The sequence below is a fragment of the Geotrypetes seraphini genome, chromosome 16 (genome assembly GCF_902459505.1).
Source record: "Geotrypetes seraphini chromosome 16, aGeoSer1.1, whole genome shotgun sequence".
NCBI lineage: Eukaryota > Metazoa > Chordata > Amphibia > Gymnophiona > Dermophiidae > Geotrypetes > Geotrypetes seraphini.
Window position 1 is genome coordinate 44,979,064 of NC_047099.1, and position 26,380 is coordinate 45,005,443.

The following is a 26,380-nucleotide window of genomic DNA, read 5'->3' on the forward strand; positions in this document are numbered from 1 at the left end:
TGCTACATATTTGGAAGATTGGGTTTCTTTTTCCCCTGAAAGTGGTTTATAAGGAGGACTGTGTGAGAACATATAAAGGTGGTTTTTTTTCTTTTTGACAATATAAAGTGGAAGTTGGGGAGTTTTGTGCTATATTGTGGTGGAATTGTGGGCTTATTAATTCAAATGTACCATCACACAAACTCACAACTTTTCCCCCAGTGAAACACACTCTGGGAACCAGGTTCAAGTACTGGTGTGGGCTATTGCTGGACTGTGATTCAGTCAGTGAAGGCAATTAAGAACATTTTGGAACTTTGCTTTTTTATTTTTTTAAATTTAAGTTTAAACAATATTATCAAGAACACCTTCTTGTACAGATTATTGAAAAAGATATAATGAATAAAGCATAAACTACAAAATAATTTTTTGTTACTTAATCAATATTATTGTCCAAAATTTTTTTGGATCCAAGAATCTAATGAGTGAAAACCAAAATAAGGCAATGTGTTATTAATGCTCCTGTAACCATAGTCAGATAATTAGCCTATTTTGATAATTGGGTGAAAACTTCATTCTAAATGAATAAATACCTAAGCAGCAAGAAGGTTGTGAAGAATTGTTTTTCTCTTTTGCTCCAGTACCAGTGATTATGCTACTAACTGTGACTTTGGGGAGCATTCTGACACAACCATTTTTGGGTTTCTTTTCTTGTTAATTGATTTTGATGCTGACAAGCTGAAGCTATTTTTTTGTTTGAACTGTCCTTTAATAAAGCCTTGTTTGCAAAAGATACCAGTGAGGCTCTCTGGTGGAGTGTTTTAAAGCAGTGGTTAGCCCAGATTTGCATGCCTGGCACCTCCATTATATGCAGATCTCTTTCGTGCATATTCATTAGGGCTATCCTGAAAACCCGACTGGCCTGGTGGTCCTCCAGGACAGGGTTGGGAACCACTGTTTTAAAGTAACCTCTCTCTGGTCTTCAGTGAAACCCTGGTGTGAATGTATGACTGTAACCCGTTCTGAGTTCCTGGGGAGAACAGGCTGGAAAAAAAAAAAAAAATACAACCTTCAGCTATTAATCTGCCTCTAAAATGCATGCATGCTAAACCGGCTGGAACTCTTTAATGAGCACGTTAAAGGCAGGCTTTAGTTTCGAAAATCTTAGAATTAGTGTCACTCACATTAGAAAATCTGCATGGTTCTGAATACTCTAAAGCAGGGCTGCAATCCAGTCGGGTTTTCAGGATTTCCCCAATGAATGTGCATGAGATCTATTTGCATGCACTGCTTTCATTGTATGCTAATAGATCTCATGCATATTCATTGGGGAAATCCTGAAAACCCGACTGGATTGCGGCCCTCAAGGAGGGACTTTGACACCCCTGCTCTAAAGCAGTGGTTCCCAACCCTGTCCTGGAGGAACACCAGGCCAATTGGGTTTTCAGGCTAGCCCTAATGAATATGCATGAAGCAAATTTGCATGCCTATCACTTCCATCATATGCAAATCTCTCTCATGCATATTCATTAGGGCTAGCCTGAAAACCCGATTGGCCTGGTGTTCCTCCAGGACAGGGTTGGGAATCACTGCTCTAAAGAATGGATGCGTATAGATATAACAATGTTTATAGAATGTTATGTTTATTGCAAAAGAAGGAAACACAAAACCATTACATTGAAAACATGGCAATTGGAACAGATATTGTTAAATATTTTATTTAGTGCATAGAACATTACACTAGACTATAATATTGCTTAAACTGAAGCTAGTGTATTGCTTTTCAAAAAAAGCACAAAGGGCCTTTAAGTTCCAAGTAATTTTACTTTAATGATGGTCCCGACATGAGACATGCTTAAACATCTCTCCACTGTCCAAATTAGTGGAAAAAAAAATCCCATGTGCAGCTTTGTATGGAGCCAGATCAACTGAGCGTATTTATTTTACACTAGTATAGATGAAGTGACTTCGGTATTTTGACACAGGGCTCGTGAAAGGTCCATCTATGTAAATCCCTAATGATTACACCCAATGCTAGGATCCTTGTAAACAGGACAAGCAATAGCTGTTGAAAGTGTGGAAATTCATTTCTTAAGCTTGAATCCCAGTGTCCTGGACCTGAAAGTAACTTGTCTTTAACTATATTGGGGGGGGGGGGGGGGAAGTGAGCTAAACCTGGTGACCACTTTGACAATTTTTATTTTGTTGTGTCCTCCTCTTAGGCATTTCCTCATCTCTTAAACCTTTACCCCCTTAACAATAGCAAAAGAATTAAAGAGAAATCTTTACTGGGGCACCTAAGTTGGCAAGGTTAAGAATATACACACATCTTAACCACATATAACTGTACTAAACTAAAGCTTAACTTTGTATACTGAGTCATCATTCTGAGAAGGCTCGACTCAGTTTACAGCAATTAAATAAACAGGGAATGATTTACAAATGATAAATAGCTGTTCACACCTAAAATGAAAAGAAATGCACAAATTATAGCAATCTATACTATCCATTAGTGTTTTCTAAATTGGAACTCAAAGCAAATTGCTGTCATGTTATTTCCCTGTACAAGTGATTTATAATCTAAACCAGGGGTCTCAAAGTCCCTCCTTGAGGGCCGCAATCCAGTCGGGTTTTCAGGATTTCCCCAATGAATATGCATGAGATCTGGAAAACCCGACTGGATTGCGGCCCTCAAGGAGGGACTTTGAGATCCCTGATCTAAACTGTACCTGAGGTAATGAAGGATGATGTTATTTGCACAATGACATAATTATGCACCACTGTATCTGAAAATGGTTCACCCTGAGGTGATGCTAGACCCATGAGAGGTAAGCAGTAACTGCTGGAGACCCCAGGTCCAAACCTCCTCACTCTCTAAATGGTCAAAGGTGGCTCCACCAGCAGCAATTAAAATACAAAGCAGTCCTTATAAGTATTATTACTGCATCAAATGTTCACAAATAACTACATTTTGAGATATTGAAAAGAGGACTATAAAGGCTGCAGCTTGATTATCAAAGCCTCACTTAAAGTAAACATCTTTATGGAAGACAGCAAGCAGGAATCATACAAATGGATGATACGAATAGAAGGAAATGTTACTATAAAACTTGTTCCTGCAAATGGAATGTAAATTGAATTTAGCAGTAACGAAGCTGCCTTGTTTCAATCTAAAAATCATCCTAGCTGCTGGATTGTGTAAGAAATGTATCTTAATTGTTTAAGCTTGAAATATTCTTTCCTAAAATCTACAGGTTTTCTCACTAACAAGAGCTTTTCTTGTTGCATAGAAACAGTTGTTTGGTGCTGAACTGTAAAACCATACATTTTTTAATTCTTTGTATACAAGTTTGACTCAGTAACAGAACCAACACAAAAATATCATTAACATAAGAATAGGGAGCAGATGTAAATGGCAACAGGGAAATATCTCACTCCTGAGGAATCCCCTTGCGGTGTTTCATGGCAGAGTACAGGAGTGGTTTGACATTGACTCCATTATGTCGCTGCTGCCCTGATTCTGTTTAGCTTCCGATAGTGAGCGGGCCTACTCGGGGCAGCCAGGCTGTAGATCAGGGGTGTCCAACCTGCGGCCCTAGGCGAGTGCAATGCAGTGTTTTCCTCTGCTGTCCCCGGGTGTTTACTGTCTTGCCGGCTCCTTTCTCTGTCTTGTGGCCCCAGACACATTTTTTTCGGCCAATGCGGCCCAGGGAAGCCAAAAGGTGTGTGTGTGTGTATATATATATACACACACACACACAGTAGTCTCAGTTAACCAGCACCCATGGAAACTGATAGATGCCAGATAAATGTAGTTTCTGGTTCTTTGAGAGTTGTTGTTGTTAGGTGCCATCAGCTCGTGTTTGAGTCCTAGCAACTCGATGAATTGCAGATCTAAAAAGAAATCAGTTTTGTGCTAGTCCAAAAAGATCCTTCAGCATCATCCCCATGGTTGTTTTCAACATGTCCAGCCATCTGATTGCAGGGTCGCCCTTTTTGCCTGCCTGGTTCCTTCGATCTTCCCAAACATGACGCCTTTCTGATGGTATGACCAAAATAAGACAGTTGTAACATCATCATTTGGGCTTCAAGTGATCTCTTCCAGAATTGATTTGTTCTTTTGGCAGTCTTATAACGGTTCTAACTCAAACAATGTTCTTTGTGCTGTCTTTCTAACTTGGCGTTTATTAAGATCTTTGAACGATAGCAGAGTAGCTGTTCCCCATATTTCAAAGGCTCATCTTGCCTCAACTAGAAATTCTGCATTTTTTTAATTTAGTCCCAATATTATGGTACAGCTTGCCTGCAGAATTGCGAAAGGAAGAAACTTTTCAAAATTTCAAGACATTTAAAGGCATATTTTTTTCAACTGGCCTTTTTAAATTGACGAGATGAATTTGGGACTGCGGTCTGCATTTATATAATTTTTAATTTGTATTCATTTTTAATTTTATTTTATGAATGTGGATGTTATAGGATATTATGTATTATAAATATTATTCCTTTTCTTTCTCTCTTCTATTTAAATGGAACTCTTTTTATAATTTTGATTGCATTATATTGTAAACTACTTTGACCTTTGTGGCTGTATATACGGTATATAAAGATTTTAATAAACAGTCCATGGCATGCCTAAAATCCTTCTCCAGCACCAAAGCTCAATCCTCTTTCTGTCTTGTTTCCTTAGGGTCCAGCTTTCACATTCATAATCGTTGCAATGACTTCTTCTTTTAAAATATCTGGTTCTTCTTTGGTTTCAGTTTCCAGTTCAATTTCCCCAATGTTATCCTCATTGCCTTGTTTGTATAAATTTTCCGTATATTCTTTCCATCTCTTTTTAATGCTTTCTGGATCATTCAATATCATTCCATTGGCATCTTTAAGCATCCCCAGTCAAGGTTGGAATTTCTGCCACAATCTCTTAATTTCTTGGAAAAGCTAATCTGCTAGTAAAAGGTATGGAGAATCTGAGCTACAAGGAACGGCTCAGAAAACTGGGATTGTTCACCCTTGAAAAGAGAAGACTGCGAGGGGATATGATAGGGACTTTTAAAATACTAAAAGGATTCAACAAAATAGAGCAAGAAACATCATTATTCACATTGTCAAATGTGACACGGACAAGAGGTCATGGACTGAAACTGAGGGGCACCAGGCCCAGGACAAATATCAGGAAATTCTGTTTCACACAGCGAGTGGTGGACGCTTGGAATGCTCTCCCGGAGGAGGTTGTGACGGAAACCACCATTCTGGGATTCAAAGGCAAGTTGGATGGATGCCTTCTTGCAAATCACATTGAGGGATACGGGTAAACAAGGTATTCATCAGGGAACACCTAGCTTAGCCTCCGCGTGCACGGGTCGCCGGTCTAGATGGACCTAAGGTCTGATCCGGTGAAGGCATTTCTTATGTTCTTATGGTTTTCCATTTACATGTTCTGATTCAATTTTCTGACAAATATCCTTGAGATATCATTCTTTATCTTGCCGAACTTGAGAGTTACTATTAAAAATAGTCTAATGCAGGGGTGTCCAACCTGCGGCCCTGGTCGAGGGCGATGCAGTGTTTTACTCTGCTGCCCCTGGGTGTTTACCGTCTTGCCGGCTCCCTCCTCTGTCTTGCTGCAGCGTTTGCGCAGCCCCAGAAACATTTTTTTGGCCAATGTGGCCCACGAAAGCCAAAAGGTTGGACACCCCTGGTCTAATGTATTTAATTTGCAATATACAAACATTATAAATAGCTTTAGCGTAGCTATACAGTATATGTGTATATTTCAAAATGAGAATTATATATATATATATATTTCTTTAACCATTCCCTTTTTTAATATGTGCATCTCATGGCAATTGTACGTCACCTTCTAAAATAACCTTCTGAGTTTTGCATTACCAATACAACATCCATTGCATTTCAGAGATAAAAGAAAAAAATTCATTAAGTTTTTCCTTGTTTGATCTGGGCAAACTTCTCAGGGAAAACCACCCCTAGACCTATTGCCACTCTATCTTGCTCTTTCAATGTGAGCAGAGATGGGGATTTAAGTTTTCTAAAACACAATCTGTCTCATTATTTTCTCCTTTTTCAGTCCATTGGCCCTAATGCAGGAGGTGATTTCACCTATGTCCACACTTCAACAGGTATCACACCCTCCTTGCTGCTCAGAGGGGGCAGTAGATACTCCTCAAATAGGAAATACAGTGGAAACTCCACCAGCAATCCTCTGATTCGCCCCAGCAATTCCTGTGCCATTTCTGGGCTCACTGTAGCCAAATTCTCTACAGCACTGTACTCCCGCAGGGCTCGATGTGTGTGCATGTAGTTGGAGGGGACACAACGAAAGACCTGCAGGAAAAGACAAGTATATGAATCAAATCTGAATTTGTAGGCATTCCTTTACTATTGTCCTCACCCCTGGCTCACACACTGTGAACTTAGTTGTAACAAGTGGTCTGTCACTACTGTATGCTTTCAGCACTAGGGTCATGTGGTCAAAATTTACATGTGGAGGGGCATAATCAAAAGAAACGTCTAAGTTGGGCGCTAGTCACCCAAAGCCGGCAGTGACGAAATGTCCATTCATGAAAAATACTGTATGTAAAAAAATTTTTGGGGGGAGAACTGCTATTGTTCATACAGACCGCCAGGTCATCTATCTTTATAACACGTTCTCCACCAAAAATTCATCCAAGTCCCAAACGCCCAGAATAAGAACTTTTGGATGTGAGAGGGGCAGCATTGTGATGGACAGGCCACCTAGATATGGCAAGAGAGCAATGGGGCACCTTACAGGGTGCTGCTGTGAACTCTAGAACTCCCTTATAGGCTATGGTGAGCCCTCCAAAACACCCCAATAGCTCTTATGGCTGCAGGTGGCAACTTTATGGCAGTACAGTAGGGATTTGGGGGCTTTTGGTGGGCTCACATTTTCCACCATGAATGTAGTGGTTAGAGTGGCTTATGGGCCTGGGTCATCTCTATGGTTTAGTAGCCCACCCCCCAGAGTACTTAAGCTACCTCTCTTCAGCTCTTATTAGGCTTTCTTATGCCTGGTGCTGATGCTCCAGAGGCAGGTATATACGTTTTATTCTGAACTTTGTCGGGGTGCAACGGGGTCAGTGAACATTGGGTGAGTGTGTATGGGTCTTTACCTTGTCTCTGCAGTGATTATCTGGTCACTTTGGATACCTTCTGCGCACTTATACGTTGTGTGTTAGATGATGTAAAAACAAGTATAAGTTCCATCCAGGAAGTCTTGTCAAATCTTCAATTATCCCTGCAAGATGGCTTAAGTCTAGGTTGGTCCACCTCCCGCCCTAACCACTCCTCCAAAACCGCCCCTTTCAGCTCTGGGCACACAGTGGGATTCAGAGGCCTAATATGTCCTGGATACGTCCAAAAAACCGTTTCGATTATCGGCACTTGGACAACCTGTTTTTTAGGTCGTCCAAGTGCTGAATTGGGCGGGTTTTTAGATGTGTTTAAGTTTTGATTATGAGTCCCATAGTATGTATGTTGCAGTAGTGGTCTGAAGCTCCTTAGCTTGTGTGTGAAAGTACACACCTGGTCATACACTGTTGCATTTGCCACTGCAGTTTCATTCCACGTCTTATGAAAAAAGGAATTGCAGATGGGGTCCATGACATCCATGTTGGGATCAGCATCAGCTTGGAGAAGTAGCCTATAAAAACACGGTCGTTGTGAGAAGTTGATCTTATAAAAAAGTACATTCATGTAACTGAGGATATGTCCACAGCACCTGAAGCAATCTAGACGCAAGCTGTGTGCAAATCTTCCAGCTTGGTACGGTTTTCCATCCATCAATGATGTCAAAGTCTCTGTGTCCTCCACCAGCACAGCAAGCTCGCTGTCTCGTTTACCCAGCATGCTTCTATCATTAATGTTTGCAGATCCTGAAAGGACAAATGCACTGTTAGAAACAAGGTTCCCCTCATGCCTAACCCCTTGGATCCCAATTCTGCCATTTCCATAATTAAAGCACTGCCATAAGCAGAAAAAAACCTCTCCCAATATACTATAATGAATATAACTGCCCTAATTTCCTTAACTGTAACTTGTGAGTGCCCCAGTTCTTGTGCTACATACACACACATTCCTCATGCTGAAAGACTAGAGAAACTGGGGCTCTTTTCCCTGGAAAAGCGGAGGCTTAGAGGGGACTGATAGAAACTTACAGGATCATGAAGGGCATAGAGAAAGTGGAGAGGGCCAGATTCTTCAAGTTTTAGAAAACTATAAGAACAAGAGGGCATTCGGAAAAGGTAAAGAGGGGACAGATTAAGAACCAATGCTAGGAAGTTCTTCTTCACCCAAAGGGTGGTAGACACCTGGAATGCACTTCCAGAGGGAGTGATAGGACAGAGCATGGTATTGGGGTTCAAGAAAGGATTGGATAATTTCCTGAAGGACAAAGGGATAGAAGGGTATAGATAGAGAAATACTATACAGGTGCTGGGCATGATGGACCTCTGGTCTGACCCAGCAGAGGCACTGCTTATGTCATGAATCAATTCCCCTCATCCTAACTTTGCCTCTCAGTCCTGACAGTATGTGTGACACTCACCAATGATAACTTTTCTGTCATCAACAATCAGCACTTTGCTGTGGATGTAGACAAGCTCTGTGATCAGAGAGCTATCTGGAAGGTGCCCATGTTTGCGCAGCCCACAAAAAGAGATGTAATTCTTCCACTCATCGCCAACTGGAGAAAAAGAACCAGAAATCAAAGCCTGCAGATTACAGATAGAGCTCATCACGTCCTGGTGGCAGAACTCGGGATTCCGCAGCAGAGCTCAGAGCCTTTGGCTAGAAGTGTTAGTATGACTCTAGGCAATTAAAATGCAGTTGGCAAACACTGTATAATCATAGCTTTATTAGCATCAGTTCTGCATTAACCTTTTGGAATCCAGATCCAGGAGTTTGCACCTGGAGTCTTCCCTGTGGCCTTCCCCCCCCCCCCAGTACTTCACATCTTTGCCGGTTGCAAGAATGTCCCCGTCCCTGTAGGATCTATCTCCAACCTCATCCCGACCCTGCAAGATCTGCTTGTGCAGATGAGGACAGGGCTGGCAGGATGGGGCAGAGACAATGACAAAACTCATGAAGACAGGGCATGGATAGGTCCCACGGGGACGGAGACAAATTTGTCCCCGTGTTATTCTCTAGCAGAAGTGACATCAGAAGAAGAGATAAGAGATGCCGCTTCTAACAGTGGGTAAGAGATAATGCTTGCAGCTAGCAAAGATGTGTTGAGGGACGGGGGGAAGAGGAGCGGTACCAGCACACTCACCAAGACGGCTCCCCCCACCCCGTTCTACATCATATAGAAGCATTGTCAAATAAATAAGTGTGCTGAGAGAGAGAGACTTACTTTGGGCTTTCAGACGGGACAGGATGGAAGCTTCCCCACGACAGATGGTCCTGAAAGGGTAACAGGTCACATGCTGCTCAAGTGGAAATGCATTTTAGGTAAGGAGAGATGGGTTCCTCTCCCACTTTCATTTCTGCCTACAGGAACTGATAACGTGAGAAAGAGGAAAAGGAGGAGCATAACCAGAGATGCAGAGGGGAAAGAGGAGCTGGAAGGTCAACTGATGCTCACCTGTATGTGAAATGAAGAATAGCCTGGATGGCATTTCCTCCACCCATGGAGATGTTTCCCTCAAAGCCTGGAAGCAATGGAATCACAACAAAAACCCGGAAAGTCGTACCCTCTCTGTCAAATGGAGAAAAAAGGATTAGCAGGACCAGCAATATTGACGCCTTTCCACAGTTCCCTCTTCATATTAATCCCTACCCCAAATTTGTGCCTATATCTGTACTTCTGTTCTGCAAGTCCCAGATCTAACTCTGCTTGTACCTGTGCCCACGTCTGTCATCCCATAAACCCCACATGCACTGCTGAGCATAGCTGCACTTCCTTAGCATTGGGCATAACTCTATACCCATTTCGTACTCTCACTTTGAGTTCTAGCCCCATTCATGTCCCTACCTATGTGCTCGGAGGATTCTCGCCACAATAGTATCTCCAATTTTGTTGTGCACAGTTTTCCCATCTGCACAACTGATAAAAAACTGGTTCTGAAATAAAAGATTCACATGGTGACCAGCTGTACTCTAATTAATGTTCAGCATACAGAAGCAGAAGTTATTCAATGCTAAGGAAGGGCTGTATAGAATATTCAGAGTTGATTTGGCTCAGAATAGTGCCCAAATAGATTTGTATCCAGCCAAATAGTGATTTAAATTTGAATATGATTAATCCAGGGCTCTTTGATTTCATGTTGCTTCTTTTATTATTTGTTATGTTATTCATATTCAGTATTAGACTGACTAATCATTTGTATTTGACCAAATGGTAAAATATGCTTTTAAGTACAGCTTTGGTTGTACCATAGCATGGTTTATGAACACGGGGGTTTTTAAGGGAGTTTGGAGTTTCCATACAAGTGCAGGATATTACATTTTACTGCCTTCCTTCTTCATATCAAAAGATAAGTGATTTATTCAACTCTATTGCACTGATTATAAAATTTGTATCTGGAAGGTTAAGAGACTTGGTACCAGTGCTATGATGGTCCCTGTTTATAACCGGTGCTTGTATTTTCAGTAGTACTTTTTGCACATATCGGTTGGTGACTGAGCTCTTTATTAATATTTATTAGCATTTGTTTGCACTTCAAGCACTTTCTGCACTTTATTCATTAGTTTTATTAAACTTGTGGAGTATTTTTATTGATTATCATCCAATACAAGTAGTATATTTAATATCTCCTTTATTTTGTGAGTTTATATCAAATCCATGACCTGTGGCACAAATCCTGTACTGCTTTGGGTAAGTTCAAAAACAGTCTCCCTCTTGGAACAGTGTCAACAGTAACTCTGTAGAAGGAGTCACAGAAAGAGCTCCTGTTTGTGAAGAGGCCTGGATTCTCCAAAAAGTCATTATCACTTTGAGTGTCAAGAGCTCTCAATACATAAGCAGTCAGGTTTCAGAATACCCAAAATGAATATGCATGAGAGAGATCTCCAGACAACAAAGGTAAAAAAATCTTTGAGCAATGTATATAGCAGATGTCTATGTAATGTATTTAACAGAAAAGGAAATACATTTCTGTTTTTATATCTCCAGTTTTGAAGTACTGCCAGCTCCTCCAAAGGTGGCTGGAATTCCCTTCTACCAAGCGTAGCCATCTCTGGCAGCTTCTTTGAGACATTGAGGTGCCAGCATCTGTGGCTTAGGGACGTTACTGCTGCCTGCCAAACTTGGTAAAAGGGATTTTGGGGCACCTTCAGAGGTAGTCTTCAGCTGACATAGCTTCAGGGTCCTTATCAGTTGGAGTATTATATTTTATACTTACATTAGAGGCTTTGGCAGAGACCCATATACAAAGTATGTATTCTTCCCACTTAATGTTTCTAAATTAATAAAGTATCTTGGCTTATTTGTCAATGGGCCTCTACCAGAAACTCTAATTCAGCAGCATAATTAAATGAAATAACTACTTCTGAAGTATATGGAGACGGGCGGAGACAAATTGGATTCTAGTGAGGACAGATGGGGATGGGTTTGATTTCTGTCCCAGCGCAACTCTCTATTTTGTACTTGTCATATTCCAGATCTAAGCAGGTAGCCAGCACTAGCCACTGCCTTGAAGCACAGACAGAATGGGAAAAAAACATATTTTTATGGGAGTTACCCAAAACATGTCTCCCGTGTCCCCTTGAAATCCCAGGGATGTACATATACAAATAGCAGCTTTCTAAAATCACTATTTGCCACCTTTATGCCTCTGAAATGACCTCTACAGTGGAACACAATAGTACATTTCCTCTTGCTCAGGTGTGAGGGTAGGGGGAGGAGGCCACACAGATCCTGAGCTTACCGATATTTTCTTACCAGTTGCCCCCTTCTCTTACCTGGAAATATGTCTGTCTTTCTCCTACTCCCACTGATGAGAAACAAGAAGTGGTTGCCCTTCGATCTTATCAACCACGTGGTTCTAACAGCTGCAGTGGAAAATTCCATCACTGTAGGTGATTGAAAGATGTTAGGAAAAGGGGGCTGGTGCTTGGAGCTAGGCTGGGAAACAAGCAATCATAAAGAATTGCCATATTGGGACAGACCAAAGATCCATCAAGCCCAGTACCTAGCTAGATCCCAAGTAGTAAAACAGATTTTATGCTGCTTATCCTAGGAATAAGCAGTGGATTTCCCCAAGCCATCTCAAGAATGGCCTATGAATTTCTCTTTTAGGAAATTATCCAACCCTTTTTAAACCCTGCTAAGCTAACTGATTTTACCACATTCTCTGACTATGAATTTCAGAGTTTAATTGTATGTTGTGTTTTAAATCTACTTGGTAGCTTCATTGCATGCCCCATTCGTATATCTTCTTGTCTTATCCTATTTTGCTTCCATTTTTACTCTCTATGGATAGATTCACTTTTCTTGGTGGGTTGGATGCTCACTACTCATCTGCCCCACTTCCCCCATCTTAAAACTTCTTTGTTCCCTATTTCCTCTGTTCTGATCTGCTCTTTACTTATTAGTTGATATTCCTATTATGTCCCCCCCCCCCCACCCCATCCTTCCCAAGTCAGTATGTTTCCCCTGCAGGCTAGGTTCAACCATTCTGCAGCCACGTTCCCAGGGCCACAACTGTGCATGGTGCTTCCTATCCACAGATCACACATTCTAAGTGGGAGATCCCTGAACAGAAAAAGTGTCCATTCAAATCACCATATTATGGAGGCACCTCCGGTTAGAAGCCCCAATTCAGCATGATAGTCTCCTCTACAATGAGATCTCACACTGAGATGTCATAAAATATTAGCATAACCCAGAGGTAGCACACCTAACATTAATGTGGGTAAAGGTATACTAGCCATAGACAAAACGTGACTAAACAACGTACATGTACAGTGAATTTCTGAAAAAGTGTGTGTGTGTTATAGACACATCATTTAACATTTCATAATCAGCTTCTCTTATGTAGGTCTAAAAGTACATTTGCAGATATTGACTGTTAATATACCTGTACCCACTACAGTCAGCAATACTTGAAAGGAACGTATGAGCATTAAGGCCCCCAACAGTGCGGGCCAGTGTGATAAATGCTCTGAGGCTCATAGAAATTGAATTGTGACTTTGTCAAAGAGGCCTGATAGTCCAAATGATTTCTGCTATCCTGTAACAGAAAGCAGGTCAAGAGGCAATTGGTGGCAATTGCCCTTGTCTGATACTTTGGGAGTGGAGTCTGGGTAGAAGAATTCAGTGCTAGGGCCTCTAAGCAACTGGGCAAGTAGGATAGCAGTTCTAACGTTGCTCCGTTATCTATATGGGTATGGTACTGAATTAACTTCTGGGGATCACCAATAACCCAGATCTGACTGGATCTGAATTGCCGACTGCCACTGGTTCAGTAGTGAGCAATGTACAACATAGTGCTAATCTTATTTTTCACTCTATGTTATATAAGAGCAAGTGAATATTACTTTCTTCCCCACAGAATCCTCGTCTAGCTTGATCTTAATATTTTCTGGAGGAAAAATTACCTCAATGTATACATAGTGCTCACTCTCTTCTATGCAGTTGATGTAAGCATTAAGGATGGAGTATTCAAATGAGCCTGCAGACCAGCGATCCACTGAGCGCAACACCTGTGTAAGATGGGCGGAGAAAGTAGAAGCGTGTATTTATTAGACCTGTAAATCTTTAGGAAACATCTTAAGGGTTTTGTTTTAATTTAAGCAATCTTTTATTTTGATATAGTATTTGAAAAGAGGAGCCTGAGAGGGGACATGATCAAAACATTCAAGATACTGAAGGGAATAGACTTAGTAGATAAGGATAGGTTGTTCACCTTCTCCAAGGTAGAGAGAATGAGAGGGCACTCTCTAAAGTTAAAAGGGGATCGATTCCGTACAAATGTAAGGAAGTTCTTCTTCACCCAGAGAATGGTAGAAAACTGGAACGCTCCCCTGGAGGCTGTTATAGGGGAAAACACCCTCCAGGGATTCAAGACCAAGTTAGACAAGTTCCTGCTGAACCAGAATGTACGCAGGTTAGGCTAGACTCAGGGCACTGGTCTTTGACCTAAGGGCCGCCGCTTGAGCGGACTGATGGGCACGATGGACCACTGGTCTGACCCAACAGTGGCAATTCTTATGTTCTTAAGTTGATTTCCTGGAAAGGGCCGAATATTTTCGCTGACTGCTGCTGCATTTTCCCGGCAGTGCTAAGGCAGACTAGGGACTGAGTCAGGATTTACCAGATTAGTGGCAATATTCAATCTGCCAACTGCAGATAAAGTTAGGACAGCAAAAAGGCTGATACCTGGTTGACCTCTTGGCGCCTTAATGTGTTTGTGATAAATCAATGTAGCATGCACTAAAAATTAGGAACTGGATGAAATACTGGAGAAGGGGGAGCCTCTTCCACAAAGATGGATTCCACCTTAACCAGGGTGGGATCAGGATGCTGGCATCAACATTTAAAAAAGAGAGAGAGAGAGCGAGCAGCTCAGTAACCAGTGAAAGAGGAACCAAAGAGTCTATTTTAAGATAAGTGATTAGAGTTTACTTTCTTTATGTTACGTTTGTTGATGCTGGTGGATTGGGAACTGTGAGGTGCAGTGGACTGAGCACGTCAGTAATATTAAAAAATAAACTATAACATACGGATAGTATGTATTGAAGTGATATTTTTAATAATACTGGAGTTAGAACTTGTGAGTAGGTCGAGTGTGAACTGATTAGTAATTGGAAGGAGCCGCATGTGCTGGGAGGTGAGAGGCTGATATGCACAGATGGGGAGAGGGACCTTAGGGTGATAGTGTCCGAAGATCTAAAGGCAAAGAAACAGTGTGACAAGGTGGTGACTCTTACCAGAAGGATACTGGGCTGTATAGAGAGGCGTGACCAGTAGAAGAAAGAAGGTCGTTGGTGAGGCCCCACTTGGAGTATTGTGTTCAGTTTTAGAGACCGTATCTGGCAAAGGACAGAAGAAGACTAATGGTAGGAGGTTTGCGCCAAAAGACATATGGGGAAAGACTGAAAGCCTTGAATATGTATACCCTAGAGGAAAGGAGGGACAGGGGAGACATGATTCAGAAGTTCAAATACTTGAAAGGTATTAATGTAGAACAAAATCTTTTCCAGAGAAAAGAAAATGGTAAAACCAGAGGACATAATTTGAGGTTGAAGGGGTGGTAGACTCAAGAGTAATGTAAGGAAATTCTTTATGGAGAAGGTGGCTGAAGCCTGGAATGCGCTCCCGAGGGAGGTGGTGGAGAGGAAAATAATGACAGAGTTCAAAAAAGCATGAGATGAACACAAAGGATCTCGAATCAGAAAATAATGGTATATATTGAAGAACTAAGGCCAGTCTTGGGCAGACTTGCATGGTCTGTGTCCAAATATGGCCATTTGGTTGAGGATGGGTTGGATGGTTTAGATGGGCTGGAGTGAGCTTTGATGGAGACTTCAGTAGATGGAACCTAAGTACAGTGCTGGGCAGAGCTTTGGGTTCTGGCCCAGAAATAGCTAAGAAGAAGGAAAATTTAAATTAAATCAGTAATTTAAAGAGAGGGTAAGGTTGGGCAGACTGGATTGACCATTGAGGTCTTTATCTGCAGTCATCTACTATGTTACTGTTACTATGTACTACGTTACTGTTACTATGCCCAGGTCAAAAAATGCTTCTGGAAACTCCCTCTGGAAACTGAGCACCATTAAACGCCACTTCGACCACCTTTCCTTTCGTCTTCTGGTCCAATCACTAATCTTAAGCATACTGGACTATTGTAACATCATATACCTGGGATCCTAGAAAAACACCATCAAACGTCTAAGAATAGTCCAAAACGCTGCCGTCCGCCTCATCTTTGACCTCAAAAAATATGACCATGTCAGCCCCTACTACACTAAACTCCACTGGCTGCCGGTAGAGGCAAGGATCATCTTTAAATTCGCCTCTGCTTCAAAACCCTAGAAGGCTCTTCACCAATCTACCTATCTGAGCATCTCGAAATTGCAGGCCCCTCTCGCACACGAAACACTTACCTGTTTTCCTTTCCTTCCCTGTAGGGCTGCCTCTACAAGAAATTCCTCGATAGATCCCTAGCATTCCAAGCGGGCAAATGGAACAAATGCCTTACAACCCTCATCTCCAATTCCCCCACCTATCTAATGTTCAGGAAGTCAATCGAAACTTACCTTTTTGACAAATTCCTCTAACTTCTTCCCCCTCTTCCCTGCCACCTCCTCTAACCCCAACTTACCCCAGTCTCTCCGACTCCCCCTATCTTTTTAGCCACTAAATGGCCTAGCAAAATGGATCACTCAATCCAGCTAACCATCCCGTCTTCGTTACCCCTCATTCTAAATGCCTCTGCTCTACCTTATTGAACATCGCTGTATGTAACATTGCCATATGTAACACTGCCTTATGTATCACCGCTGTATGTAACTCACAGCAAATGTATCTTCATTTCAAATGTAACTTTGCTGTAATAATAACTTCACTGTAAATGTAGCATCGCTGAAAATGTAACTTCGCTGTAAATGTACAGTCTGTTCATCTGTTAACCACATAGAACTTCCATGGTAATGCGGTATACAAGAATAAAGTTATTATTATTATGTAAGGTGCTGGAGTTGCTGGGGGGAGCTGAAGAAGAGGGAAAATGGTGAATTTGGAGGATAAGGGAAAGATGCATCAGAGAGATAGCTGAGAGAGGAAGTGGGAAAGGTGCTGGTGTTGGACCTAGAACAGGGGAAGTGGAGGAAGAAATGCTGGACCTGCAGTGATAAAAGAGAGCTTTTGGACCTGAGAGGACAGGAGAGAGTGGTGAGATGCAGGACTGTGGGGAAAGAGCTGGGGGAAATGCCAAGTCATTGAGGGAAGAAGGGATGGAGTGAGGGAGAATGAGTAAGAGAGTGATCCTGAATTCTGGGCGATGAAGGAAAACCTGGAAGAGACACGCTGAACTCACCAGAGATGTGGCTACACAAACCTTGATGTCACATACAAGCCAGAAAGGAGTACAGCATCAGGATTTGTGTAGCTGCATCTCCTGCTGCAATGCTGGGTTTCCTGTAGCCTCTCTCTTTTCCAACATACTACACGTTTATGGGGGGAGGGGGACAAAGAGCTGCTTTACCACAGAGGTAGAGGGGAAGATGAGAGAGAGGGGCAGGGTGATGCTGGGTGAAGAATGAGAGAGGAGATGCTGGGCTAAAAGGAGGAGGGAAGGGAAATGTGGAACAATGTAGAACTCACAGGGATTCTCAAGGAGATGAGTGAGAAGAAGACGGTGAGTACGGAGAGTAGAGGAAGAGTAATAGGAAGTGGGCCAGGGAAGGAGATGACAGAAAAGAGAGAGAGGAAATATGTCAGAGATAGATATATTGAGAGAATGGAAAAAGAGGGGACCAACATGCTTCAAAAAAGAAAGTGCCCAGACAACAAAAGTAGAAAAAAAAGGGTTTTAATTTGATTTTATTGGGTGGAATATGTTAGCGTTAGCAAATGTGCAATATGGATGTCTTTGTATTTTGCTTAGTAGAAATCAGAAGAGGAAATGCATTTCTATTTTTGACTTCTTGAGATTCCCACTTCAAGTTCTACCTTCATATTTCTATTTCTAATTTGTTCCTTAATGCAAGTTAGGTCCTTCCCCGTGTCCTCTTTTGTAGTCTTCCTCAAACGTCTGCAGCTTGAGTAATTGGGGATATGAGCAGGATGGATCCCTTTATTAAGCTCCATTAAGTTTAAAATTGTAATGTTAGGCCCCCCCAAACTACTGTATAACGTTTGAAAGTTTTGCGATCCCAAGATCCCTTCTTCCGTCAGGTTCATCTTGAGGAAGTTTGTTCACGTATATCCAACTGTATGAAGCAATCTTCAATGACTCTTTTACCAATGTTTAAAAACAATTAAAACTCATTGGTAAAAAAACAAAAACATTGTTTCATGAGGCATTTTACTAAAATGTCTAATTCACATGCAGGTTATATTTTCATATTCTAGGGTATATCATATGCTTTTATTCTACGTTTATTTTTTTTTTTCCCATTATTTTTTATTTTCAAATTTTTCATAAAGTGTACAAAATATTAAAATACAATTGATGAATACACAATATCACTTTTATATCTAATACATCATATTCTAAATATATTTTTCCCCCTCTCCCTCCCCCCACCTTTCTATTACTTTTCAATCATACATTACATATTATATATCATATTATAGCATACTATGTAAATATTATTTTCACTACCTCCCCTCTGTGTGTCATAAAGAAGATATTTAAAAGAAGAAAAGAAGAAGAAAAATCCTACTATTTATTCATTGCAATATTTTGTCAATGGCCCCCATATTTTTATAAATTTAGTATATGTCCCTCTTTGTATTGCTATTGCTCTTTCCATTTTGAATATATGACATATTGTATTCCACCAAAATGTATAATTTAGGTTATTATAATTCTTCCAATTGTTGGTTATATGCTGAATGGCAACCCCTGTCATAATTAATAAAAGCTTATTATTTTCTGGTGAAATTTGACTTTTTTTTCTCATCATCATTCCAAATAACACTGTATCATATGATATTGCTACATGATTTTCCATCAATTTATTAATTTGTGGCCAAATTGCATTCCAAAAACTTTTAATGTAGGGACAGTGATACAGTAAGTGATCTAACGTCCCAGGTTCCAGATTACAGTGCCAGCATTTATTGGACATTTATTCTACGTTTATTGATTTTATGAGTTCTAGTCTGTAGCTGGATAAGTGGGACATAAAGATAGAGGTTTCCTGCTGGGTCCAAAACATCCTGGCTGACAACTACTTTCAATAAGTGAGATAAATATCTTGCACCCACCTGCACATTAGCAGTCTGTCCCCCAGCAATTGTGAAAGGCAATTTTTCAGCAGTGGTGTGGGACTTGGGGAGCAGGTAAGGATAGGCTGGTCCAAAATACTTAGACTTTAGAGTCTAAATAAAAAAAACCCACACACATAAGACAGTAACAAATTTCACATCTAATCTCACAGACATAAAATAGACAAAATAATAACATTTCATGCCCTATCCTATAATTCTTGATAATGTTGGGGGGAGGGGTCTACTGGAGGCAGGAACTGCGACATGAAATGGAGTGATTAGACCCCGACCCGTCAGGATTTGAAGGTTCTCCTGGCCTGCACCAAGCAGCCAAACATGTGTTTGGACTTTTGAAAGCTTGAGAATGGAGGTGAAAATGTTTGCTGGAGTCTCAGGATATTTTTAATTGTAACATGTGATATAATTAAGCCCAGATTCTCTATACGTGTCAATCACGCAATGATGCCTTATAGAGAATCGCACCTCCGGCCTCAGGGTTTTCCAGGCCTACATTTTCGGCACCTATGCTTGTCATGAATCGCATCTATGTAGGTGCTATAGGCTGCCTAATGCCATGTCCAACATTAGCCATACTCACAGTGACCTAAAGCGCCAATAGAGATGCCATTCCAGTGATGAATTTTTGGGTGCCTTGAAACTCAGTTTCATTGTTTAAACATTGTTTTTTTTTTTTTTTTTACTGAGCTTGGGAACCAAACAGCGCCTAAAAAATTGGCCCCAGTTAGAGAATCTGAACCGTATTTGTGGGGAATTATATATATTTACAATAAAGTGCGAGTCCAAAATGGCCTACCAAAGGCCTACCGAGTTTTCTCTGAAGTTCTATACCAGCACCTCTGCTCCAAATTAAAAACTTTTCTTTGCTGTAAGGTTGGGCAATTGAATCCACTTGATTACCTGATTTAGGACAACTGTGAGTCTCTCCCTTATTCTTTTCCTTTTTACATCTTTTTTTTTTCTCTCTCTATTGTTGTTCTCATTTTTGGAAGCTTGGTTGCTTGGGGGTGCATCTGGATGGGGGGGTGACATTGACAGTTGACGAGTTGATGGTCATTATAATGTTTACTATTGCATTTGACTATGTCATTGTTAAACATCATTACAAAACTCTGTTACAGTTACAGTTGGGAGGGGGGGGAGATAGCCATAACATAGGGAAAGCTGGCTGACAGGTTTGTAGCATCATGTTACTTTTATTGATGACTGCACAACTATACAACAATAAAGTTGTTAAAGATAAAATTTCTTTGTGGCCTTTGACATGGACTGGATGCCTCTGACTGATAAAGCACTGCCCGTGATACTTAGTGATAACATAAGAACATGTCATCAGTGAATGGTTCTCATTTTCCATCTGCTGGTAGGAGAAGGCAAACCCATACGTCTGGGCTGCTCTAGAGAAATGCTTACCTGAAGCATTGTTCCCGCAAACCCACCATATGAAGCTAAATGTTACCTCTTGCCTTGTAAAGTACTGTCTCAGCACTTACATTAACGTAGAAAAAAGTCTATTCCAGAGAAAGGAAAAGGGTAAAGCCTGAGGGCATAATTTGAGGTTGAGGGATGGTAGATTCAAGAGAAATGTTAGGAAATTCTTGATGCTTGAAGGGCTGGAGTGAGCTTTGATGGAGACTCCAGTAGATGGAACCTAAGCACACTACAGGGCATGGCTCTGGGCTTCTGGCCCAGAAATATCTAAGAAAAAGGACCATTTAAACTAAATAATTAATTTCTGGAGCATGTGTGATTGGACCACTCGGATTTTTATCTGCTGTCATTTACTATGTTACATTGATAGGATGGAGGATTAACCTCTCCTCCAAAACCTTGCACTGACCTAATGCTCCTAGTGAAAGGAAGTTATATTCTGTACCCAAAGTACTGTACCAGTGCTCCATGTTATGGGTTTATACTCTCGCTTAAGTATTACATTCTCGGAGAACTGTCTCAATATTTCCAGTGCTAGAGAGATAAATTATTTTTCTGAACCACTGTTCCAGCACTTACTTTTGTGATGTTCCACCTCTGGATGAAGTGCCTTGCTGCATCTCGAGCTGCTTTGCCATGAATCACCACCCCTATATCCCTCCAGGGCATTCGTGGATTTTTAGACCTGTCAATAAAATCTGACAACAAATTGAAAGGTAGTTTCAGTAAATATGTATATGTGGGAATTCTGCAAAAAGTATTATGCTCATATTACATTTCCCCAAAATCTCCACAAGGTGGCAGTCACACAAACAGCAGCTCCATACCTGCAGTGATTCAATCGGACTTCAGAGGGAGGCAGAATGAATGAATGACTTTTTACCAAACATACTACTGAGCAGCACAGCTATCCCAGGATCCCAGCCATCCCAGGTGACTGATCTTCCAGCCTTCATTCAGTCAACACATCATCCACAGGGGGGAGGGGGGGGCTACTTTTTTTTTTTTTTTTTTTTTTAGAAATTAGATCTACAATGGTCTAAAAGAGGTCAGGTATAGTGCATTTTAGCAATAAGCATGGGAATTGGATGACCCCCTCAATATTTATGCCAGACCAGTTTTCCCAGGATTCTAGATCACCCTATTTTTCTGAGATCTTTCAGCTTTATATTTCTATGATAAAGATCAGTGGTTTAGAGAAAGACATAGGGACAGAGATCTGCGGTACTCATGGTAAATCTGCAATTAAAAAGTGGAGGCATTTTACTATGCAATGAGAGAGTTAAAAAGTCTTGCTCCTGCAGTTTAAAAAAAAAGGTGACAACAGTGGGTCTGGCATTTCTGTCTCCCTCATCTCACGCTGCATACCGCCTAGAACTCGCTGGGTATGGCGGTATATAAGAATAAAGGTATTATTATTATTATTATAGAGCCTCAATGGTCTCTCCACTGATCCTCATAGTCTTGTCTGGGGTCTTCCCTCTGACAGATTCCCTCCTCCTGATGCAACTTTCTGTTCCAGAAAACCAGGAAGTTCCATCAGAAAGCAGGACTCAGGCCTGTGAGGTTCAGAAGCTGAGGCTTTGAGGCTCCATAAGGTATGAATAACGCAGCGAGGGGGAGGGGTGTAGGGAAGAAAGGTGCTGCTGCCGGACCTGTGGGGGACAGAGGTTGCTGGTGTCATTGATGGACCCAAAGAGGGAGTGCTGCTGGATCCACAAGGAGTGGGGGAGTTGGTAGGAAGAGACAAAGAGCATGCTGGAACTGCCCAAAGAGGGGTGGGTGACTGGAAATGGAGTTGGAGGGAAGTAAGAGTGGGTGCTGGACCTACAGGATGGGGGTGGCTGGAGGGAAGGGAGAGAAATGCTGGACTGCAAAGGAAGGGGGTTTGGAGGAAAAGGAAAGATGTATTAAAAAAAGAGGGGAGGGTCTGGAGAGAAGGGATAGAGGTGCAAAGGGCAGGAGGGGGGTTGGGAGGAAGGGATAGAGGTGCTGAAGTGAGTGGGAGCTGGAGAGAAGGTAGAGAGGTGTTGGACATGTGGGAGGGGCCAGGACAGAAATTAAGGAAGGGGCACCTCTTTTTTTTCACTCAGAGAATAGTTAAGCTCTGGAACACATTGCAAGAGGTTGTGGTAAGAGCAGATAGCGTAGCTGGTTCTAAGAAAGGTTTGGACAAGTTCCTGGAAGAAAAGTCCATAGTATGTTATTGAGAAAGACATGGAGGAAGCCACTGCTTGCCCTGGATCATTAGCATGGAATATTGCTACTCCTTGGATTTTGGCCAGGTAATAGTGACCTGGACTGGCCACCGTGAGAACCATTGATCTGACCCAGTAAGGCTATTCTTATGTTCTACTTGGCCCCTCTCCCAATTTCCTCACCTACCATTACTACCACATATAAAATAACTTTAAATGACTTCTTCACAAACAAAACACATTAGAGTCTTCTATTCTGCTACTACCTTTCGGTTCAAAGCGGCTTACAAAAGAATTGTTCTGGGCATACCCAGAGAAATTACAAGATAGACAGCAGAAGCGTTAAGTTCTGGGGATATATGGAGAAGATTAGTTAGATCATTTGACAAATTTCTTAAATAACTTGGTTTTTAATTTATTCCTGAAGGTTTTATAGTTGGGCGTTGTGGTCAGCAGGTTGGAGTGGTGGTGGTCTAGTTTCGCTGCTTGAGTGACTAAAGTAAAGGATGCCTGTGTTCTCCTTGGTCTGGATGTGTTGTTCCTGGTTAGGCATTTTTTTTAGATAGATTGGACCATCGCCATTTCAGGATCTGAATAGCATGCAGTAGAATCTGTAGAGTATGCTTGCTTGCACAGGGAGCTAGTGCGAGTCTTGGAAAGCGGTGGTAATGTGGTCATATTTTTTCATTGAGTATATCAGTCTAAGGGCTGTATTTTCCACTGCTTGTAGTTGTTTTATCATGTTGCAGGGCATGGCAGGTATAGGATATTACAGTAGTCTAGGAGCCCCAGGACTAGGGACTGGACCAAGAGTCTGAATTGTTTTTTCTCGAAGTATTTTCGGATTTGTCTTGGGTTGCGCATGACAGCAAAGGCTTTCTGAACTGTTTTACTAATTTGTAGCTACATGGAGCAGCCTTTGTCTATCATTATTCCCAGCAGTTTTAGGTTGGGTTACATGAGATAAGTTATGGAGTTTATTTCTACATGCTCGAGCAAGCCCTGTCGGCTCCACCCACTTTGACACGTTTTCATCAGAGAGGCAGTACCAACAGGGCCTCACAAGCAGATAGACTCGAAGGTTCTGCATCAGTTAAGCTAGTGCCAGTGCTCTTCATCGCTGGAGTTAGCTTGGTGTTTCCCAGACTGTAGGGATCCAGGCAACACTAAGCTAACTCCAGAGATGAAGAACCCTCTGTCTTCTGCCACCTTCCACTGCCTGTCAGGGAGTTTGGAGTCTATACAGGGCCTGACACTGGCTTAACTGATGCAGAGCCTTCGAGTCTATCTTCTCGTGAGGCCCTGTTGGTACTGCTCCTCTGACGCAAACGTGTCAAAGTGGGTAGAGCTGACAGGGCCTTCCCAAGAACGTGGACATGAAGATTCTTCATTGAAGTTAGTACTGGTGCTGGGCCCTGTGTAGACTCCAGATTCCGGGCCAGGCAGTGGTAGGGCAGCAGAAGGAGGAAGGTTAAAGGAGGAGAAACAGTGGACTTGCTGGGGGGGGGGGAGGAGAGAGGAATGATGTTGGACTGAAGCATGTAGGGAAATAGATAGAGTTGGTAAGGCTAGCTGGTTGACTGGATGTGGAGAAATGCTAGACATGGATGGAAGAGAAGGGGAGAAGGGATATGCATCTTATGGGATGGAGAGGAAGGGGAGGAAATGCACACATGGATGGAGGGGAGGGAAGGGGAACTGAAGAGAAAGGGAAGATATGCACATGGATAAAGAGGAAAAGAAGAGAGGAAGAAGGTGTACATGGATAAAGTGGAATGGAAGGAAGTAGAGAGAGGAGATGCATATGGTTGGAAAGGAAAAGGAAGAGGGGAAAAGATGCATGTGGATGGAGGAAGGGAAGGGCATGAACTTGGGACACAGAAGAGAGAGAGAGGGAACAGAAAGGGAGAATTGTTGGGCATGAGTGTGAGTGAGAGCGAAATAGATGGTGCACGTGGAGAAAGGAAGAAAGAGGAAAATTGTTGGGCATAGAGAGAGAAGAATGAGGTAGAGATGCGTGGGGAAGAGAAGGATGAGAGGGAGAAATGTTGGATATGGTCATGGAGAGGGAACAGTGAGACAGATTGAAAGGGATGCAAGGGGGAAGAATGTTGGATGTAGTGGTGGAGGAAATGGAGGGAGAGATATGGCATGTGCTGGAAAAGGGCGATAGAAGGAGAAATATTGGGCATGGGGCTGGTGGGCAGTGGTGAAAGATGATGCACATGATCCGGGGGAAGAGAGCGTGATCAAAATGTGTCCGTTTTGAGAATTTATATATGCTGTCTATATTTTGCACTATGGCCCCCTTTTACTAAACCGCAATAGCGTTTTTTAGCGCAGGGAGCCTATGAGCGTTGAGAGCAGCGTAGGGCATTCAGCGCAGCTCCCTGCGCTAATAATCGCTATCGCGTTTTAGTAAAAAGGGAGGGGGAATATTTGTCTATTTTTGTATAGTTGTTACTGAGGTGACATTGCATAAAGTCATCTGCCTTGACCTCTTTGAAACCCGCGGAATATAAATGATAATTAACATTTTCTCTGCATACAGCGTGCTTTGTGTTTTTAAAATTTTATTGTTGGTAGATCATTTTGACTTGGCCACAAAGGTAAGGGGGAGGGAGGGAGGGGAGCTGCTGAAAGACATCTAGTAATCCTTGCAGGCTTGACTGTGCAGGGAATTATTTTTGTAAAATCATGTTTTGTTATGTGACTGGCATTATTTAGACTTTAATTTCTAGGAATGAATAGAATGAAAATGATATAAAATTACTTGCTTGTTTTTATGTGCGTGCGCTGAAGGAAAGTGGAGAGAGAGTGGGCTGAGGACGCTGAAGGGAAATGGGGAAGAGAGAGTGGGGAGAAGACGCTGATTTATAAATTGACAATTGTACAGAATATTGTTTCTTTTTATACTTTAATATAAACAATTCAAGGCTTGTGTGGATGGAATCAGGTGGTTTGTGGGGATGGGGACCGAGCTTACGGGGATTAGTCCAATAAAATGGTATTTTTTTATTTCTCATTATTTGTTTTATTTTTATTTGTTAAATTGTAAAGTGGTGATTGTTATGTATCAGTTTTTTCAAATTTACATCTACTGTCTTTATATTTTGTACAGTATTAAAGGACATGTGTTACTGTTTTTGTGGTGTTGCATTGTATGCAGAGTCTGGTTTCTTGGCAGTTCAGTTTAACTTTTGTCTACATATTTTTATTTTTAGTTTGTGATTATTCCATATTGGGTGAGGGTGTATCTCTGTTCTGTGTGTATGAAAAGAACATAGTTTTCAGTTGGCATTGACTACAGGATCAATTGACTGTGCGGGATCTGGCTTGTTTAATTTTACAATGTATGTGTTGGTGTTCTAGTGCTCACCGCAGTGTTTAAGATGCTGCCTTTTCCTAGGTATACTCTTGTTGTGCGATATGTGGATTGTTACTAAAAATCATATTTTTCATATAGATGGGGGGGGGGTCAAAAAATGATGGGCCCCGGGTGCCACATACCCTAGGTACGCCACTGGTAGTGTGCCTTGTATTTTTTAATTTTGTGGTTACTATTATGTATTGTTAATAAGATTATATTGTGTGTGTATGAAAAATGAATGGAAGAAATTGCATTACAATTAGTACTATTATTATGGGGGTTGGTCTGGGGCAGAGCTTGGGTGGGTCTGGGACAGAGCTTGTTCAGAGGTATTCATTTGATATTTGTTAGACTTATGGCAGTGTCTCTCAAACTTTCTCGAGGTGGAGCACACTAAAAGTAGTGGCCATGGCTTGATGCACCCAGAAATGTGTGGACATTGCCGTGATGACATCACACACGTGTGAC

The 26,380-nt window shown here is 41.7% G+C and overlaps 1 protein-coding gene across 4 annotated transcripts in view; it reads right to left on the bottom strand.

The window, feature by feature from the left end:
* Positions 1-5,322: 5,322 nt before the first annotated feature.
* Positions 5,323-26,380, bottom strand: part of PLD2 (phospholipase D2) — a 61,514-nt gene continuing 40,456 nt past the window's right edge. For all 4 annotated transcript variants that reach the window (XM_033924270.1, XM_033924273.1, XM_033924272.1 and 1 more), the window contains exons 16-25: positions 20,924-21,042; positions 18,893-19,006; positions 13,555-13,659; positions 9,989-10,077; positions 9,599-9,712; positions 9,368-9,417; positions 8,561-8,698; positions 7,736-7,889; positions 7,540-7,657; positions 5,323-6,321 (exon numbers count right to left, since the gene is read on the bottom strand). In XM_033924270.1, the coding sequence (XP_033780161.1) occupies positions 6,097-6,321; positions 7,540-7,657; positions 7,736-7,889; positions 8,561-8,698; positions 9,368-9,417; positions 9,599-9,712; positions 9,989-10,077; positions 13,555-13,659; positions 18,893-19,006; positions 20,924-21,042 (1,226 nt within the window). In that variant the 3' untranslated portion in view covers positions 5,323-6,096. The remainder of the gene's footprint in view (positions 6,322-7,539; positions 7,658-7,735; positions 7,890-8,560; positions 8,699-9,367; positions 9,418-9,598; positions 9,713-9,988; positions 10,078-13,554; positions 13,660-18,892; positions 19,007-20,923; positions 21,043-26,380) is intronic.